We start from the raw sequence: 21,772 nt of genomic DNA, 5'->3' as shown, positions 1-21,772 counted from the left end.
TATCTTATTTATAATATTTATATTCTTTGTATTTGCATTTCTTTTTATATTTATATATATTTATATATTTATATATATATGTATATTTATTCATTTTTTTATCTGTGTGTATATATATGCAGCTTTATATTTATAGTGTCTTTTTCCCTCGTTTATAAACTATATTTATAGAGATATATATAATTTAAATAGCTGTGTGTGCTGAGACTCGCAAACTGGTAACCATTCGTTCGTTTCCTAGTGAGTTAAAACGCGGAGTAAGGTTTCTTGTTGAGTACCTTCTTTTTTATATGTTGCCTTTTCGCATCGCCTGTACATCGCCTTGACGATTGCATCCAATCCTCGCGATCGCGAGGATTCTTTCTTCTTCGAACTTAGTCGAAACTCCAGCTACGCTAGATCTTTCAGTTCTCGATAATTTTTTACGACTTGTTGACTCGACCAGCCGTTTCCAGGCCGATCGGTCAGAGATTCTCAAGATCATGCATCGACCTACCACCCCTCCTAATCCCAAGAGGTGACCTCGGACATTTCGTGTCAAGAGATCCTTCTGAGGTCGCGCCGTCTCGATAAAATCCGGTCTTGCGGGACCCACAGAATTGTTCATCTCTTCTTCTCTCGAGGTCCCTGAAGAATCCCTCATCTTCAGTATACCGGATAAGGCCTATGTGGCCATAACGGTGGGATTGGCGGTAGGCTTCCATTCCAGGATCAAGTATCCTTACTACTAAGTGAAGAGTCTTCATCTTTGATTATTGGGTACGGAATATCCAACTTGGGACCCTGTTGCACCACCACTACGCATTTTCTCATGTGTTTTTCCAATGTGCTCGGCACCGAAAATGGCATTTCACAGAAGCGACATTTATACGTGTCCTTGCCGTGTCGGCCATGGGTCTTCATGTGCCTGGTCAATTTCGAGCTCTGGGCGCATGCGTATGAACAGAGCTCGCACTTGTACGGCTTCTCACCGGTATGCGACCGCCTATGTACCGTTAGATTTGAGCAGTTCTTGAAAACTTTACCGCAATACTCGCAAGTGTCATTTCGGCCGCTTCGCTCTTTCTTCATCAGTGGACTTGGCAAGCCCTGGAGCGATAAACTGGACGTCGTTGCTTTGCTTGCTTTACGAAACTCATTATTCTCCAGGTAGTGCGGACTAGGTAGCCAAAGACCTCCGAAATCTGGTCCTGAGGACCTAGGAAATCCCTGGCCAGAAAAAATATTCGGCGTTGTTGAGGAGTTAAAATTCGTGGGCGAGAGAGCACTTTCCTTCTCCTTGTTATTGTTGAGCGTATTAGTGAGGTTGCACGGTGATTCAGTTTTGAGGAAACCGCTGCGATGATTTTCCTGTAATGCTTGTCGATAAGCTTCTGAGTATTGAGCGATGTTACTCAGACCAAATTTCTCCATGAGATCACCCACCAAGCTAGCCGGTTTCTCCACTCGACCTCCGCTCTCCTCGCCGTTCTGTCCTTGTGTAGTGCTTAGATCCTCTGGTGTATTTTCCTCTGCATCCTCCCGTTCGTTCTTCTGCTCGTTCTCCTCCATCTCGTCTAGGTCCATGTTTTCATCGCAGCTGGACCCATCGTCAGGCACCGTTTCAACACTGCCTTGCGGACTGGCGGCCGAGTTCAAGTGCTCCTGGTGCTCTTTTCTCATATGTTTCCTCAATTCGGTAAAGCTCGCTACTTCAATCTCGCATATTTCGCATCTCGACGGCGTACTCTGGCCGTCTTGCGTGCTTTCTTGTTGTTGGTATTGCCTTTCCTTGTCCCGATGACTGCGACGATGAACGATCAAGTTTGATTGGAAGCGAAATTTTTTGTCACAGATTTCGCATGTGTACACTGTCTCCGAAGAAGAATCAGTGATAATTGGCGTAGAGGCTACTGGCGGGCTAGTCTTCTCGCTGTCGGTTGAATTATTATTGTTATGATGACCCACAGGGCTCTGACTGTAACAAGGCGGCGAGTTTTCTTTTTGGTGAGTGCTGTGGGTTAAATTTGCGGGGTTGGCTGAGGCTGGACTAGGCGGTTCCACTGACTGTGAATGGGGCTGAGATTGTTGTTGCTGTGACTGTTGTTGCTGTTGTTGCTGCTGTTGTTGAACACTGCTGGCGACAGGGACTGGCGGTACTGATGGTACCGGTGGAGGAGGGGGATTCGTCGTGGGATTACCGCTAGGTGTAGGTGGAGCCGCGCCTAAGGACGGATTAGCGAGGCTCCTTAGGCGCGCTGAGTAAAAATCCAGGTTCGCTTCAAGTGGTGGTGGGTGTGCTTGGCCTCCGAGGCCACGGCCGTGCGACAGTTCGGCCAGGTTCGCCAGGTTCCGGGCATTATTTAGGGAATCCAATGAGCTGCGTACCAGTGGATCCCCCAGATTTAAACCATCCATACCGCGAAGCGGATCGCCCAGGTTTTGCAGATTCCGCGTGGCCGTCTGTAGTTCCTGAAGACCTCTATATCCCGCTAGGGGATTCAAAGTAAGAAAGTCGGGCCTGAACATAGGCGGAAAACTTCGTTCCAAATGTTGGGGTAGCCTCAAAAAACTATGAAGAGGATCGCCCACCAAGGACGAGGTCTGAAGTTGTTGTCGACCACCACTACTGCCACTCGTATTCGTACCGCCGGAAGAGTTCGCTGCCGAGGAACTTCCAGTGGACTTGCCGCTTAAATTTAGATGATTTGGCGGACTTAAATGATGCGCGTGCGTCGGCGTAGGCGTCGGTGGACTAGGCGCCGGAGTGTTCGACGACGAGTTCGTCGACGAGGAGGAGGAGCAGTAGAGGCGGGCACCGTGCATGCTCTGTACATGCTGAAGGAGCTCCCATGCTGAGCACAACCGTCGAGAACACTGCGAGCACTGTAGCCACCTTGGTTCTGAAACAGATATATCGACATCATGGTATTAAGGCTTACAGTTCATTGTCTTGGCACAAGAATTTTGTTTTAGCATTCGGAAAATTGAAATATAGTGAATTCTATAAAGTTTACGGAAAAGTTAATGTTTTACTAGATTCATCATTCATGTAAAATTATAAATTTAATTTTTTCATGTGTTTTCGCAAATGTTCTTTTTATAATTAATATTTAATAATACAATATATATTACCTTTTAATATTTTTTAAAATCTTCACACAGAAAAGTTCATGTTATTTTATGTTAATAAAAATTTTCGTAATTCTTTCACTTAAACGTTCTCGATAGTAATACGGTTATTTTAGAAATTGAAGTTTATGTTTAAATGAGAAAACGAAAGAGCATGGCTTTAACGAGGCTAATATAATTCGACGGGTTATAGCTACGGATAAGATGATTATAAGGCTGTAGATATATCCGTAATAATCTGACGACAGGATTTGAAGCTTCACGGTAATTTCACGAGCATGTGACGGCAGCTCGTAAAACTCGCACGTACACATAACATGTGCGCGTACATGCCTCCGAGCCACGCTATCAATTTTCGAACCACCCTTAATTTCGCGGAATCGGGACGGAGATCGGACCCGGCCGATTGAATTCAGAATTCAAACGGCGCGTCTGTGTCAAATTGCGGTTCGGGCTGGCGAGTTGCGGGGGCTTAAAAATAATATCCTCGTAGAACGGTGGTTGTCGGAGAGCACGGGAGAGGATCGTTGTGGGCCAACGGGGGTCGGTTACCACAGCATGCGGCTGAAACTGACCCTTAACGACTTCTCGACCCTCCTTCCCTATAGCGCGCGCGGAAGCTTATGATGCGGGAGGGACGGGTTTTGAATTTCAATGTTTTTAATCCGGAATATCAGATTTTCAGCCATTTTTCACACCCCGCCTAACACAGTAGATGCCCGTCGCGCGAATCTGTGGGATGTTATTAATTCGACGTCGCCTTGGCGGCAAGAATGAGAGAGGATTGTTGAGAAAGGGAGAGAAAGGCCGAGGAGGCACGCACCATGTGCTTAAGGGCGACCCTCACTTTGCGAGTAAAAGCACCGTGGAACATTACCCGGGCAGCATATTCTCTCGAATCATAATGCCGGACGTCAGGGATCGAGGAGGAAGATTTTTAAATTTACATTTTAAGAAACACTACAAAATCGCTTAAAACATCTATTAATCATTTTTATAAAAGTATTTTCGCGCGCGCGCGTACGATGTTATTTTTTTAATTTAATGTTGCCTTTTTCCAAAATTTTGTTTAGATAAAATATTTCTTTAATAACGTAAACGTCTCTGAATAGAAACAATTTTTCAATTCAAGTACAATTTTTTTACAGAATAAAATAGTTCTTAAGTCGTTTCAATATTAAAGAAACATTTTGGCTACGAAACTTTTCTCGAACTACCACGAATTTCTTTCTCTTTTAATTTGATAAAATCAGACTTGTCGAATTTGAGAATGCAAGCGTCTCGCACAGACAAATAAATACGCACGCGGCATTATTCAGGAAGAAACTTCTTAGACGAGATAAATACGAGCGCGTTGTAGTGGGCAGGGGTATACTTCCTCTTGTAAGAGATTAAAAAGTTCGGGACTCGTCCTCTCCTTCCCATTGTATCTCACTGTCTCGCAGTACTTGGACGACGGGAGGAAAAGTCAGCCGGAGACAAAAGGCTGGAGCAAAATAAAGTGGTCCTAATTAAATGGCCGTTCGAGATACGGAAAGATCTTTGTTAGAAATAAAGCTCCAAGATCGTTTTAAAGCCGAAAGGTCGCTAGACTCTGAGGCATATTTTTTGTATATTATATTTAGAAACATTATTGCGATAATCATTATAACAAAAAGTTGGTCTTTTTACTAATAAATAATAATATCCACTGATTTAGTTTAAATATATAATAATCTATTTAACTGACATTATACGAATGATGTAAACATATCTTCAGTGATTTCGGAATTTTATTTCCACATTTTTTCGTACGATTACAATTTTACATTGACGTGAAATTACTCAGAGTAGTTCGTAGAAATGGCATGTCTTGAGAGATCAGTCCGATGAGCAGGATGCGACAAGACAATGAATCTTAAATAAAATTAGGAACAACTCGTCGCGCGCGCCGTCAACGGGTAAATGATAGTTTATCGCGCGACAATACACAATAGAACACATTTCGTTGTATATAACAAGGTGCTAAGTAGAATAACGAGCCTGACAGTGGGCGAGGGACTTCTCTTCCTCGCCTTGCTGACCTTTCACCAGGATTACGCTTGCAGCGTTTACGCGTCATAGCAAGTATGGAATGAGAGACGCTCGTTGCAATCTCATCTCATTGACGCGCGTGATTTTTCGATTGACAGAAAGAACGTGGAGAAAGTCGCAGAGGAACAAGGCACAAAGATCGCAAATGAATAGGCAAGATATCCTCGACGATTTCCTGAATTACTAAGAACTTTGTTCGGGAAGAAAAGCTTATATAAAAAATGAATTGTTTTAATTGTATAATCGTATTTCTGGCAACTTCAACTTTAATACTTCAACTTTTTGTTCTCAAAGAAAAATTGTACAGTTAAACTGTACTTTTGTAGAAGTTTCATAAAAAAGACTATTACTTTTTAATTGAGATTCCAACTCTCAATTCAATTTTTCTTGAAAAATGTTTGTTATGCTTACATATGATGTTATTTATTTATATACTTTTTAGATAGACAATATTTGTAAGTTGTTAATATTGATTATATTAAATATTTTGATAAATTAATAAAAATAATATTGTTATTTATATAAAAATGAAATTTATAAGAATCTAAACAAAATTTTATGAAATCATAACATTTTTGAAATAACCTTTTCTTTTCCAGAATTTGTTTACATTGTCCGCTATATAATTCTCGGTTCAAATTAAATGGAAACATAAAAGAATAACAGAAATTGCATACATATATCAAGGAAAAGACTTGTAGTTCGAAATGAGTAAAACTTTTCAGACTTTGAAATTTTCTCGAGTCATCTTCAGTTTGATTCTTCAATAGAAAAAACATGAAATACAAATTGGCTCAAAGTTTCGGCTCCGGACAGAAATTAAAACATATGTGAGACAAAGAGAAAGAAAATCATAAAGAAGAGTGAGGACCAGACGGTCGAGTCATCCTGAAACAGGCGCCAGAACCGAGTGGTGAAGCGCGAAAATTCGGTGTATTGTTTCACGCTTCGAGCATTCACCACGCTACTTTTCCTCGCCCTCGTCCTTTTCCTGAACGTCCGGGCGGTTCTTTTTTTCCCTAGAAGTCGAAAATATTGCCGACTTCCCCGGGGAAGGAAGATGCCGACGGGAAGAGAGATAAGCAAGTGCTTGAGCATAATAAAGGTGTATTGATTCACGACCCAGCGCTTTTCATATGCAAACTTCGCGGGTAGCCATCTGTTAGGATTATTTCTCCAGATTTCATGACCATGTCTATAGGAAATGGCTGGTTAGCTGGTTGCAATTCGGGTGCGCGTTATCGCTCGCGGTGATTTTTTTTATCGGATAATAAGTATAGAATTCGATATGCACAATCGTCTTGGCGTATTATCACACAATAGATTATTACATAGTCACAAACTTTTTTTAAACGAACTTTACTTGTGTGAAAAATAGATGTAATTATCTTTTATTACTTATGAAGTGAAAGTTATAAAATAATTACCAGCTTTAATTTAATATTATATTATAAGGGTTGCTCTTTAAAGAACACGTGTGAAAGTAATCAGAGGAATAAAATTATTGATCGACGAGAGAGAGAGAGAGAGAGAGAGAGAGAGAGAGAGAGAGAGAAAATACGTGCGCATTATAATACAATTTACATACAACTTCAATATTTTTCGAGATGTATACTCGTGTAGAGAAGTTTAAAGGCACAGAAATAGAGGTTTCTTTGGATTTAATATTCCTATTTATTTGATTAAAATTTGTTTCATTGAAACAACATATGCTTGTACAAAACATTATTTATTTGAATAAAAATGTTGTTGTTTCATTCGAGAAACCTCTATTGTTTGACAGAAATAACATTATTATTTAAAGTAATATCTTTCAACCAAATAATATATTATTTGGTTATAATGAATATGAATAATGAAACAAATTATTTATTTGAAAATGGCAAATCATATTGATAGGGATTGTTCCATGCAAATAATTGTTTTCTTACAACAACCATTACATTTTTTAGCCGGAATTACGGAATCAACGGTTTATATGTCTAACAACAAGATTAAACAAGCAGTGCTATGTGCTATATATCAATTGTATTTATGTCATACAGTTGGTCACGCGAATGCCGAAGATAGACATTGTCTGTTCAAACAAATAATATATTTATGACGAAGATATATACATTATTTTAAATTCAAACAATCATATTTATTGATTCAAACATTGATTTGTTTGGACCATTCCAAATAAATTTATTTGGATACAATAAAATTTATTAAATTGAAAGAAATCTTTTTCTCTGTGGATCGAAATAGGATTCGTGCTCAGAAGGGACACCAGAATCAAATGAACAATATGTCTGTATATGAAACTCGGCCCTCCAACGATAGTGACCGACCGATTTTCTTCAGAAATTGCCCGTCAAATTGGCCTATGCGACGTTTACGGGCAAATCGTTCGGAACGCCATTGTTTAACAACGATTCGAGTCTCGGTCATCCTACGAATACTTCCTTTCAACCCTTTTACGGAAGACTTAACACGAACTCCCGTCTATCAATTTTTCTCAAAATATAATACGTTTCCATAGGTTTTTAAATTTGCCTCCCTGAAGTACAAATCGAAATACAAATGTAAATTATTTTTTCAAAATTTAAAATAAATAAAAGGCTCAGTAATTTTCATACAATAATCAATTAGTTATGTTCAAATAAAAAACGTTAAATATGTAGCGTTGATCGATATGTAAATATAGGAATATAAGCAAATTTTGTTAAACTAAAAAAATATATATATTTACTTATTTAAAATATATATTAAATATTTAAATTTTAGTAACGAAACACGTTTAAATTTAATCAAATAACTATTATAAATTTTGAACGACTTTGAAATTATGAGGTTATATATATCTTTTTTGCCATATTAATGTTTGAAAATTTTGTATACAAGTTGAAAGGGATTATTTGCGATCGCATCGTAAGTGTTATGCTTGGTTTTGTGCATACGAGCAAATTTTAATCGTGTAAAGGACATTGTGTCGCACTCTCGGAAATCTTTTTGGACAGGACATCTGCCGCTCAATGACGTCATGATATACACATACATGCACACACAACAAACACACATAAAGGCCTTTAATCCGGAATGGCGTGTGACAATATTAAAATATCGATTAGCTAACGTATGCGACGTATGCACTTTGTCGTCGATACAAGGGCTGCACTTAAAAGGGACAACACACAACGGATCATGTCCACGTGGATAGTTTGCGGGTGATTTTAATCATTTTACTGGACCCATTAATTAAATAACCAACTGAGATAAATATTATATCACAGTAACGAGAAGTATTCAACACATATCAAAAAGAATTCGTAGTAAACAAAGAAATTAAATAATATAAAAAAATAACAGGATATATGATGTGTGATCTTTGTTACATTAAATGTCAAATACACTTCAAACAAATTCAGATAATTTTAGTTATTTTAAAAATACGGATATATTAAAATTATTTAACTTTTTCATAATTTAAACATACGTACATTTTCGCGTAATTTGGATATACTATAAAATTCAACAATTCCAATAAGATTTAATCAATTATCAACCAATATATTGCATTACTAAAATATAAAAGATCGTATTTAGTATTATTGCAATAATATATATCCGTTCAATATCATCTAACCGTAGCATTTTTTCCAGTGAATTTTTATTTACGATCTGTTCAACCTACCGCAGAGTGTCGCGCGACAAAGAACCAAAGCTGTTAAAATCGTGAATATGTCGACCGGTACAATTCCAGCCTCTAAACGAATATTCGAATGGTCGCGTAACATACTCCTTGTGGTCACTACCCATTTCGCGATAGGATTGGTCAGACTGCGCTTCACGATCCTTTATGTCCTCCGTTACTCAGTTTGTCCGTCCAAACCGCAAACCTTGCGAATGGACCACTCGCTATTAACCCTTTCAGAGAGGGCAGAGTCACAATTTATTAAAAGAGTTTATTATTCGAGTTTTTCATAACTTGACACGAGGAGAACATGTCTCTAAAGCGAGACAACAACAGTGAATATATAAGATTGAATTTTTATGTATTATAAATAAAATCAAATGTATTCAAAGAGCAATGTTTAATCTAAAAAAATCGAGAGTAATACAAACTTGAGAACGTTGGAGCGAAATCTAGGACTATCTATCTCTCATCGAAAGATCTGCTTTTGCAGGTACAATTTTTCTGTAGTACAGTATACCACCGAGAGAAAGAGGAAAACGTGGATGACGGACTCGTTTTACGGCACAAGGATGTAAGGAAAAAAAATTAATCAAAAAGCCACTCGACCTGGTAATTTAAACGCGTCGTAGCGTGCTGAAGTCGTGTATATTGAACTTCTGAGCTTTGTAAGCTTTGATGACGTTCTTGTTCTTTCTTTCTCTCTCTCTCTCTCTCTCTCTCTCTCTCGAGCTTTCTTTTACACGAGGCGTGCGAGGGATGAGCAAAAGAAGCGAGAAAAGTGGCTGTTGGGAAAGAAGAAAGAAGGTAAAGTATGAATTGGAGTAGTCGAAACGGAAGTAAATTTCTCAAAGGACCCATCTTATTGATGATACATGTTGATTTTCATATTAGCGCGCGATTCTCATATGTCGTTCTTTTCATCATCTCATCAACAAAAAATATTATTCATAAAATATGTGTGATTAAATATTACATTGCATATAAAATATTCAAATTATCAAAATAAAACAAAAAATGAAATAGCGAAAAGGCATAAAATAAAATACAAGCAGGCTGATTCCGGTGATTCGCGTGATACATAGCCGAAAAAGTTTGTGACGCCAGTTTTTAGACATATCGCTCGCACACCGTTCTTGTCGACTTCCTTCCGCGAGAACGGAGGAAACGGAAGGATGAAGGACGAGAAAGTTGCAGGATCCCGAAACCCCGAGCGACAGCCAATTCGCAAGCAATTCTCTGCTCACCTCGGGCGGTCCGGGGAGTCGTCGACTTTGCTAGGAAGGAAAGGATGGCGGGAGAAACGCGGGAGGGTCGGAAAGGAGCCATAAAGCTGCCAGAGAAAAACCTCACCCACGGACGAGAATTAATATTCTCAGACAAACGTGACAGATAGATCAAATCTGCATCTCACCGGGAGCGCTGGTTGGTGTCAATTTCGACGGATTATCGCTCCTTTTTCGTCTTCTTTTTCCGTCTTCCTCCTATATACCCTTCAGCCTTCCTCTCGACGTATATCGTCCGTCACGGTTTTCCAACACCATTCTCTTACGCTGTGCTCGCTCTGCTTGTTCTCTATTTTTGCATATAACTGAATTTTTCTTGAAATCACGAATTTTTTAAAATGTGTATCTTCTTTGAACGCAATTATATGAAAATGAAGAAAAATTTATTTTTGGAAAGTATTTTCTACTTTAGAAAAAATATCGAATCGTATTACCGTCATTTTTTGTGTGTCTCATAGTCGAAAAAAAAAATATAAAAATATTAGAATTATTGGAAGGGGATTATACCGGCTCAAGTATTGAGGGTCCTGGCATATCCTGTCAATGTCACCCCACGTGCGTGTATCTGATACGCATTGCTTTACCTGTTCGTACGTAACGCTCGAGACTTGATCGTCTAACATACACCGGCACAGCGCACGTCCGCCCATATGGGCACGCTTTCGCGTGGACGGCTCGTGCGGACCACGTGGCCGAACAATAGGACGATTCTAATTGGGCTTTTCGACGTGGTTGTCCGGTAGCAAAAAATCCGATAAAAAAGGCGACAAAAGGGGCTTAACCGGCGGACGAGCGGCGGGATGAGCACGAACGAGGAGTATTCTTATGATCGTGGACCAGTTCGGAAAGGGTTAACTCTCTATCTCGCTGCTGGAACGTGTAGCTAGCAAAAGAGGGTTTGGGAAGAGTGCCACAGAGCGTGATGAAACTTTAAAGAGACACCGGTGTGCGACCGCCGACGTGCTGATCCTTGGGAGATACAATTCGTCCACGAATTTCAGTCGCCCTCGTTTCTCGAAGCGATACAAATTTATATCTATTTTTCCATCTTTTTTTAGTGGACTCGGGTTCTTCATTGCAAATACAAGTAATGAACGATTTAAATAATATTTATGAGATCAGTAATTGAAAAAAGAGTTATATATACGAGCCATTACGTATGGCTCGTAACCCTTTTTTCAATTACTGATTTATTCTGATTGAGCCTTTTTGATATTTTATGAGATCAATTTTGTGTAATTCGAGAGATGAATTATTCACATGTGCAGATATAACAATTCATAATTCTTAAGGTATTGAATTATAGATATGAATGTACGATTATAAATTCATAATTTTATAAAGATATGATTTTTATTAATTTAAAAAAATGGACTTGTTTTGCTAATATTTTTTAACTGTTGACATTTTTGAGATATTCGCAACGAAACTTTTCTCGTACACTATCGTGTAAAAATAATTTAACTGCGAAGAAAAATAAAAAAAACTAATTCAATTTTATATATAGAATCGTTTTGTTGTTGCAAAATTAAAATTGCCTTTAAGTATATGGCAAAACTTATAATAATAAATATATATTTTTTGATTTGAATATAATAAATAATATATATAATAAATATATATTATCATAATATGAAATAAAGATAATTTATTAATTATTATATAAATCATTCTTGCAAAATTAATATACATATTAATATATATATGTTGTTTTATTCGTTGAAAGGTAAAAATACTTTTATCTGTATATATTTATAAAAACGGAAAGATAGAATTAGAACAATATATTAATTAACAATATTATATATAATTTTTAGATCTAGATTTATTTTAAATAATACAATAATTTTATTTAAATAAAATATATTTCCCTTTCGAAACTTTTTTTTTTATAGTAATAGCAATCTTAGTGCAAACTTATATAATTCAAATTTACAATTTAAAAAGTCAAAACACAATTGTTCAACTTCGTTTCGATGTTACATAAAAAAACACGAAGAAGATATCGTAGATTTTCGTATCCAGGATGTCGCGTCGCCGAATGAGAACACTCGCGCGTTAAACCCTTCGACATACGACAATGTACTGTCCGACAAAAGGGGGTCAGAGGAGCGGCGGGAAAGGAGGCATGAGGGGCAGGTTCACCCCAATCCCTGAGCGGGCGGTTTAAATTCAAAAATCGAATTCACTGATCCATTGTTCGTGTCCGTTCGGCCAGGTTCGACATCACATGGCAGCCCCCTATAACTGTACTTTAAAATACCCTCTTCCACCCTTTTCGAGCAAACCAACAATTCGCCAAACCAGAAAGATTTCGAAATATAGTTTCCTCGCGCGATAGTTTTCTCGATGCACACCTACTACGATAGGAAACCCCTGACATATTTTCTCGTTCAGACTGTTGCCAAATTCAGAATCTATGATACAAAAGCCGAACGCGAAATTGGGAATCAGACCTTTGAATTATTTCATAAGAGTTATTATTCCATGACTGAATCTCACGTTGCATATTTCATTTTACAACACAATACAAATTTATTGATTGGTTCTAATAAAACGCTCCAACATTTATTTGTTACTTGAAATGAAATACGTAATAAAATAATCTAGAGAAAGAGAAGCGCAGAAATTTACCAGAATTGACTGTGTTCGTGTCGGCATCCACGGACTCGGTTTTCTGCTTCTTCGGAAGATCCTCTTTGTCCTCGTCCGGTGCTTCCGTCCGTCTTTTTGGTGTCGAGCTGGCGCTTGCCTTCAAGTCGATCGGACTTCCGGTATCCGGCCCCGGACCCTGAGGCGTTGGCGGACTCTCCAATCGGCCACTCCTCTTGTTGATGGGCGCAGAGATGCTGGGTACCGAGTTCAACTTCGAGTCTGGATCGGTAGTCTTCAGGGTGAGAGCGTCCTCCGGGTCAGAGTCCTCCGGCGCGGCCGTCGCCGGTGGACTGTGGCAGCCCTGGAGGGTGTTCCGACAATGATTGACCTTATGCTCGATGAACCGGACAATCTCTCCGAGGGGGTAGGACGCCCTGCAGCCCCCGCATTGGACGGTGTCTGGGGACGTAGTACTTTGCGAGGTTTCCGCTGTAACAGAGAGAGATACATCTCGTTTAGATGGAATTTTTATTAAGTAGTTGGCGAGTTAATATGATTATAACTCTTTAAATTCTTTGGAATCTCACTCTAAAGAATGAAAATTGAACCAATTTTGAAAAAAGTAAGATTTTACTCTTTAGAGTGAGATTCACTCTAAAAGTTTTAGGGAGAAAGAGAGAGAGATATATATACACATATATAGTTTCGAGTTTGCTACACTTATTTCTTATTTAATTCTATTTAATTATATAATTTTTATATATTTGATTAATTTTTTTGTGATAGTAATGTGAACATCAACCGTTCTTGAATTATTAATTGATAGTGATATTATTTTAAAATATTAAAATATTAATATAAAAATATTAAGCAGATTATCGAGATTTATTGTCGTTATTGACTTTTAAAAATAGGATATTCGTGCTTTCTGTTTAGACTTTAAAAAGAATATAATAATATTATATTTCTATCACTGTTGTTTATTTGAGAAATCATTTTCTCTATATTAGTATCTATAGTAATATAAAATTACGTTATTTATATGACGTAAAATTTGATGGTACATAATATTCAATTCTATTGTATAATAAACAACACATTAATGCAATCGTATTGCAAAAAAAGGAAACCTAATTATCGTTTCTCGTCTCCGACTACGAATAGTGAAAGCAATATCGGCTTATTACTATCGATATGTACACGTTATAGATGCCATTATATAACAAAGTGTAGACATATGTCTTGCGCATTATTCACAGCGAGGCATTAATCATTACAATTTACGATACCTATTAACTGACTGCAGCCATAATCCCGTGATGAGATATCAAAACGAACGATTCGATGAGCATTTCGTTTCGCCGGGAGCCGTAAAACTTGTATTTGTATAGATATGTGTGTGTATGATAGCGATTAATTAAATTAAGGAAATCAAAACTAGACATCATATTTATTTTAATGAAATTGAATAACGAGTTTGAAAACTCTATGACACATCTTGCTTTTCATTTAGAAAATAGTGAAGATATCAATATATAGAGAAAGAAGGAATCAATACATACGGAAAGAGCAAAGAAGAATTTTTTACTCAAGTATATAAAAATTTAAACAATAAGAATTTTACTGAACCGTATATTTGAAAATTTAACAATAAGAAATAAAAGTAATGGTCGTAACGGTCAAAGCTAGATCTTTAATCAATAATTTGATCGTTACAGTTATTTCTATTTCTTATTGTATAAAAATTTAGTTAGATCGCAAGATCTGAAAAAATTTTGTTGTATCATTATAATTATGTAAGATACTCAAATTGTTTGCTAGAATATTAAAATTTTTTTGCAGCATTGTCATCACTTAAACGTTCTACATAATTATTTTGATGGTTTAACAAAATTATTTTCTAATTTGATTTAACAGCTAGCTAAATTTTTAAATATTTGAGCAAAACCATTCTTTCCATATACCATATATACTGCATATGCATAAGAAAATAAAGGGATTATTTTATCTCTCCCGTAAAATTTCGGTTCCGAAATAAAGTTTCCTTTTTTTATTTTCATGATTCAATCTTCTATTTCCTTTTAACGATAAATAGACCACAGACGGTATTCGCCTAATCTGGACGAGCGAACTTTCCTCGTAACAAACAGGACTAATTTCCTCTTACGCAACCGTTATAATTCACCGTCGTCCAAGGGGCAAAGGGCCCCGAGGTCAGCCGCAGACGTAACAATTCACTTTTGAGTGTCCTTCAAGAGAAACTATACCAGAACTCCTCGCGACGTCTTATGTCCTTTCTCTCATATGTTTCGCGCATTAACATAGAGATTGGCAGGAGTTTCATACATCGATCTTTCCCTCGTCGAGTTGAGTGTCTGTATCTATCCGAATGGGGACACACCAAGCTCCCGACGAAACAAGAAAAACTCCACCGTCTTGGCAGTCGTTTTCTCTGCCCCCCTTCCTCTCCCTTCGCTCCTGTCTCGCCTTTCGTTTCTCCCTTTGTCTCCGTTTTTGTTACGTATCTTCGTCTCACTTTCGTCGTGGCGCTTCTCGAGGGATCTTCGCTCTTCTCTTTCGTACGCTTCTTTTTTTTGCAGCCTTTATACCACCCCTGTTTGTTTACCCCGAGGTTTACCCCTAACTACTGCTGTCTCCTTCTTCGTTTCTCGCTTTTCGTCGGTGCGCGACGGCGTTCGATTCTTTCTGGGCGGAGCTCGCTTGACCAATGGCCAGGGCGCAAACTCGAGCATGCTTCAACCCTTTAGGATGTGAACTACATCCCGATCAAACTTGAGTTACAGTCAGTTTTCAGTCAATTATAGCTATTTTACATATCTTTAATTAATTCTTTACTTATTTTATAGTTATTTTTTTAGATAAAATATTTAAGTAATTTATTGAACTCATATCGAGACAAAAAAATTTTTATAATTGTATGAATTTTTGATTATATCTAATAATGTAAGTATAAGTCTCCAAGAGATTTTTGGCATCATGTTTTGCGTGCATTGCCAAATATATGAGAATTTATTGAACACAAAGATTACCCGATCTATTATATGTATATTTATAAATTCAACATTCTCAAAAACAGATAACTTCCTAATGGCATCGTAAAATTATCACAACTCAAACGATGTATAGATATATTTCGGCAACATTCCATAACAATTCGTCGATATCGCGTTTCAATGTACTTTCTTTACAACAAGCCAAGAATGAGGCTATAAAAATATTTTTCCATAGATCTAAACTATCGAGAGATTCCGATAAGAATCAATTTTTTGGCCCTTTACCATTTAGAATCGCTCCGTACGAGCAGTGAAACTTTTTTTCGCGGCTGCTATCTGCAGCTTCTCGTTTTTCACCGGAAGAATGACGGTAGCAGGAAGCGAGATAAGTTCGCAAAGTCTCGGTGTCTCGAGACTCGTGTTCGAACGAGACAATTGCGCCTCGGCGACGTCCCGCATTCTTCGTAGGAACGCGAGATTTTAATCTCGCGTTTGTCCGAGATCGTCGTTGACAATCGAACGCGAATGAAAGAAGGGAACGAAATAACGATGGTGAAAATCCGATAAAATTTTCGATAAAAACCCCGGAGGTAAGGCGAGGCGACGTCTGGCTTGTGGTCCTGTTGCCAGTGAAAAAAAGGAAATCGGTCGAGTTGGATACGACGACCGAAGAGAGGTTTAGCGAGAGCGAAAGGAAGGAACGGTGAGTCGCTTGAATGGACGGGCTCTCTCGGATCCGTTATTCGCCTACGATTCAAAAGCGCTCGGTTAGAAACAAGAGACGCGCGACCGGTCGTTAGCGACAATGGGCTTTTGTTTTTTCGGGGGCAGATGTTGGACCAAAACTGTCGGCAGCGTAGAGAACCCTCCGCAACCCCTGCGCGAGAACCGGCAGCCTCACGAGCTTAAGGTGAGCGAAGGAGGAAGAACGGAACAGACACGTGTCTCTTCGCCACTTCATAAATCACCCGCCTATTTATCCGCGTACGTCTTCTGCCACTATTTAATGTCGTTTTTTACGCGATGTGATCCGTAATGCATTTCGTTATATTGCATTTTTATTGGAATCTGCATGGAAAAAAATTTACTAAATACTTAATACATATTTCTTCGAATAGTTCTGAGTAAACGTTTACTTACAGTAAATGAATATTTACTCAATAAAAAATGATAATTAAATCAAATTAGTGGTTTTCGTATCAAATAAATATGTTTACATTTAGTAAATATTTACTTAAAACAACTCAAACAAATATTTACTAAAATTTAGTTTTTTTTCAGTGTAAATATTACTACTCTTTCTCTAAAAATTGTTCTAAAATAATAATGCATATTTGAAAACTGCGATAAATACATATATTAATAAGAATACATATATTAATAATAAACAAGCTTATAAAATATTGTAACTTTTTCACATTGAAATTTTTGGTTAGCTATAAAAAATAAACAACTAATTAAAAACTTAATATTAATATTAAGAATATCCTAAATAGTTTGTAGTTCATTAATTCAGAAACACTTCGAAAAATATATTTTCAAATAATTATTTTACAACGAAGCAACAAAATACATCAATACAATAAAACGTTTCATGTGTGAAAAATAAGAAATAATTTTATTATCAGTTATCATTATCAGTATACGAAAATATTAAATTGCGTACAATATTTACGGTGCGCTTTCTGATTTCTGATTTTGATGAAGACAATTACTTGCCGCATAAAAATAAACGCGGTTGCATCTGAACGAATCACGTATACGGGAAAGAGGGGAGAGAGGATGTGAATTGCCGGGAAGAAAGATAACGTAAAAATATAATATTGCCCGGCGAATCTAAGTTGGATTGCTTACAAATTGGCCTATACATCCGTAATGTTGCGATCACCAAGCCCGGTGGCCCCTATTGTGGGCGTCCTTGTAATTTCCATCTACGAGTGGGAAGGACGCGTTCCGGAATCTCTGCGGGAAATGTTCCGAGGTTATTAGTTTTTCACATTAATTTTCCTTCTTATGTCCTTAGCAAGATATGCCAGATCGGTCGGAGAGTCGATTCTTTGCGATAGTTCGTGTAGGATGCTATCAATCGTTTTTCTTTAACATCCAACACAGATAAATCCGATCGATCCTTCGGAAATCAATCTAATTCAGATTTTATGATTTACAATGCCGATTGATAATGTAATCCTTTCGAGATTTAATTTATGATCTTATAAATTATAGCTATGCTGTATATAATATTATTATATACGTACTTTTAAAAACGCAGTTATGAAAAAAAAATTATTTATTTTTTATTGAGAGTTGAAAGTTGAATCTTTGTTCTTTAATTTGTTCTTGCTATAAAAGCCTAGACGTAGGTCATTTGTCGTAACGTCGAATCGTAGCCTAATATCTAATTGCCTCTAATTTCACGATAAAACATTAATTCCTTGCATTATGTTTGACCATCGATGGAAACCACGTTCACTACAATTTGCCGTTTTTCCACGAAATTTTTAGATTCACGCGAGTGCACATCGCCTGCACACAGAGAAACGGGCAAAGATATCCCGAGGCGGTATCCTTGTTAGGACATCCGTCCTGTCAAAACGTCCAGAGGACACATCGGAGCAATTGAATTACGATCATCCCCAGGGCGAGTTCCGACCGTAACCAATAATTCTATTATCCATTAGTATTGGGTCGCGGCAATTTCCTTCGCCGACCAAGGAGGTATCGGACGCCACCATCGTTACCGCCGCGACGCGACATACGTGGCAGCCGATCTCCCGGCGAAATACAGAAACCGATCGGGAAAACGGATAGATTCCCGGCACACGTCTGTATCGACGCGCGCGAGATGGACAGATCCGTGACGCGATCGCAAATATCGTCTTATCCATAATAGAACGTCGTTGCGACATTTATCGGCGCCTGGCACGTCATACTTTCAGCTATCTAAAAATGATTTCTTCTGTCGTAATTTACTGTAATCCGATATATGGTAGTACATTTGATTTTTTCTCATTTAGACTTGAAATCTCTTTTATATTATCAATTCATATAAAAAGCATAAAATATTTTATAGTGACAATCTTAATAATTGTCGGACTTATACATATCGTTATTGACCGAACTGACATCATGAAGTCTGGTTTAGCCGCCGAATCTCTTACAAGTAATCGTTCAACTTTTTAATGTTAACTAATTTTATCACTGAATTTCACATACAATCTGTTAATTTACCATTGCGTTGAACCGTTTCTATATTTATATATGTACACTGTTAAATCTATAGTGTCAAATTTAACTTAACGTGAGTCGCCATTGCTCCTACTCAATCATTTCGTTATTTTATAAAACAATGGTTATATTTCATACTATACGGTATCAATTTAACACTATATAGTGTCAAATTACACAATATAGCGTTAAATTTAACTATCGTTTTGGTAAAAAATAACGATATATTTAGTAGGAGCAATGGCGACTCGGGTTAGGTTAAATTTGACACTATAGATTTAACAGTGTAACAATGATAATGACTCAATAATAGTCGAAACGTTTGTAAGTTATTTATTAAAGTTGTTTATTTGGTTTGTAGCCCTCCTCAACGTTTTCTTATTTAATATTTAATTTGAGCCATATTATATTATATACTTTATAGTGACATAAACAAATCCAACATCGATTACAGAAAACGTGCATTAAATTTTAATAAGTATTTATTTGAATAGTGCCAACTAAATATTTACAGTAAATGAATATTTACTCAATAAAAAAATGATTGTTAAATCAAATTAATGGTTCTTATATACCAAATAAACATATCTTTATAAATTCAATAAATATTTAGTTGATACTATTCAAACAAATGATTTACTAAAATGTTGGATATTTTTTGTCAGTGAAGATATATTCCAAATCCAAGCAAGAAATTGAAATCTTTAAACATCTCTTCATCATGCTCGATGAGTCGTGATAACATTCGGATGGAATTCTCCAAAATACCGTCTCAAATTATATATCTTCGGTACCTCAGTAGCAAGATCATATATTCACGTAACTTCTTGCAACGCTTCATCGCAGGTTAGGTTATCTGGTTATCACCGCTATATTAATGTCTTGCGCAAATCGCCTGATAAGAGATAACATCGCTTGCGTAGAAACTGCCGACTTTGTTCATATCGGCCATAATTACCTTTGTGCGCCATTACTCGTTGTCCTGCGCCAGTTATTACGTTACAACGCGTATCCGAATATTCCTGTCGGGGCGAAATTCACTATTAGAATCAATCGTGAGGATCGATTGTGGATCCGATTGAACGCGACGCGAAATCGCCGTTCTTGCGGGGCCCTTCGTCCTCGCGAGCGACGCTTTCGTTTAATCTTCGGGGAACGCGGATCGATTCTCATTGCCGTGTACGAGATCTCATTTCGTCCATGTTCGGATGCTGACTGGAGCATCGAGATGTGTACATGGCCGGCCAAGGGCCCCGACAGGATATCAGAAGAATAGAAAGGACCTACCGGCATGCGCACCTATGGAGGGGACAATTTTTATACGAACCCCCACTTTATATTCTGTTGTCCTCTTTTTCGCCTTCTCTTTCTTTTTCTTCCTTATATCTCTCTACCCTTTCTCTTCTCTCCAAAAACACCCTTCGTTGTCGAGTTTTTCTCGCGGGATCGAAGAGTTTTTCGAGTTAACCCCGACATGTTCCACCACCGTACGTTTCTACTCCGTACAAAGGATTCAAAATGGCGCTTAGTGCGTAGATCGTTTTTTCTCTCTTACAAGGCCTTTCCACTCTGTCGCATCTCGCGTGTGTGTACACGTCGTGAAAAAACAAGACCAACCAGAAAAACGAATCCGTTTGTGAGCGAACTAGGTTTAAGACAGACCAATGGTAAGTTCTAAAGGTCCATCGACCTCGCTCTGACAATTGGATCGATTTTTTTATTTCGCCGTAGGTTTCCTCGAATTTCTTTGGCTACCTTTTTCGATCTAAGGGCTTCCCCCTGTATCTTCGATATCAAACGGTACTTCTAACGGGTTTTCTCTTTTCAAGTGAAATAGAGGTTGAACGTTTTTTTAAGCTGTCATTGACCTCGCTTTCAAGAGTGAGGGTGTGTCAAATTGGATGACCGCAGGTAATTTTCTTAGATTTTGAATTATATCTCACAAAATTTTGTATAGAATATTGATCTCATTTGTACTTCGTTTTAAGAATAGTAATACTAAAATAAAGTAAATGAAAATAGCTCTCTTATAATGTCAAAATAGTATTTAAAATACAGTCTATAATTATGTCTTATAAGAATAACTGTAGAATATTAAATAAAACTAAGTTAATATATGCCGTTTTATTCTTGTTAATCTCATTCTTAAGGATGGTGATAAAACTTCATGACTGCAAATAATTTAAGGTAGAGGAAAAGGTGGTATTATGGCACCCCAGTTACATTTTACACAATAACTTTGTTAATAATCAATATTTAAGTTTAAAACTTGACAATTACATTCGTTAAAATGTTGTTGAATTAGTTCTGGACTCAAAGTTACGAAATATTTATTACTTAGGATACTATTAATAAAAATGTGGCGACATTGCATAATGACTCGACGAAAAAAATGGATGGTAATATGGCTTTCCATAAAAATAGTCTTAAAATATTAGTTTTGTTTAGAAAATAGTATTTGGTTACTAAATTAACAAAAAAATAAAACATTTTAAAATGTATGCAAATAAATGTATATACATTCACATAACTTCTGTACATAAGCTGCTGAGTACTAAAAATCTCAGTACTAAAAAGTACACGTAATATAAACTATAGATTAACAGTAGAGTTACAATCGATTATCAAATAATTATTTTGATATGAAAATTTCAAAAAAGAAGTCGTAAGTAATCAATATCCATAGAAGGCCACATTAGCAAAATGCCATGGTATTGTTTAAATTTACATAACTCAAAATATATACAGTCAAATAAAATGTTAAATAGCAAATAACACACTCAAAAATACAT

The 21,772-nt window shown here is 37.1% G+C and overlaps 1 protein-coding gene across 1 annotated transcript in view; it reads right to left on the bottom strand.

Moving 5' to 3' along the window:
• Window positions 1-691: 691 nt before the first annotated feature.
• Cph (BCL11 transcription factor chronophage) overlaps window positions 692-21,772 on the bottom strand; it is a 34,493-nt gene continuing 13,412 nt past the window's right edge. Inside the window, exons 2-3 of the mRNA XM_018446770.1 lie at window positions 12,781-13,230; window positions 692-2,882 (exon numbers count right to left, since the gene is read on the bottom strand). Of these exons, the coding sequence (XP_018302272.1) occupies window positions 712-2,882; window positions 12,781-13,230 (2,621 nt within the window). The 3' untranslated portion in view covers window positions 692-711. The remainder of the gene's footprint in view (window positions 2,883-12,780; window positions 13,231-21,772) is intronic.

The sequence above is a fragment of the Mycetomoellerius zeteki genome, unplaced genomic scaffold (genome assembly GCF_001594055.1).
Source record: "Mycetomoellerius zeteki isolate Tzet28-1 unplaced genomic scaffold, Tzet1.0 scaffold188, whole genome shotgun sequence".
NCBI lineage: Eukaryota > Metazoa > Arthropoda > Insecta > Hymenoptera > Formicidae > Mycetomoellerius > Mycetomoellerius zeteki.
Note: the sequence above shows the minus strand (reverse complement) of the source record. Positions and strands in the feature narration are given on the sequence as shown.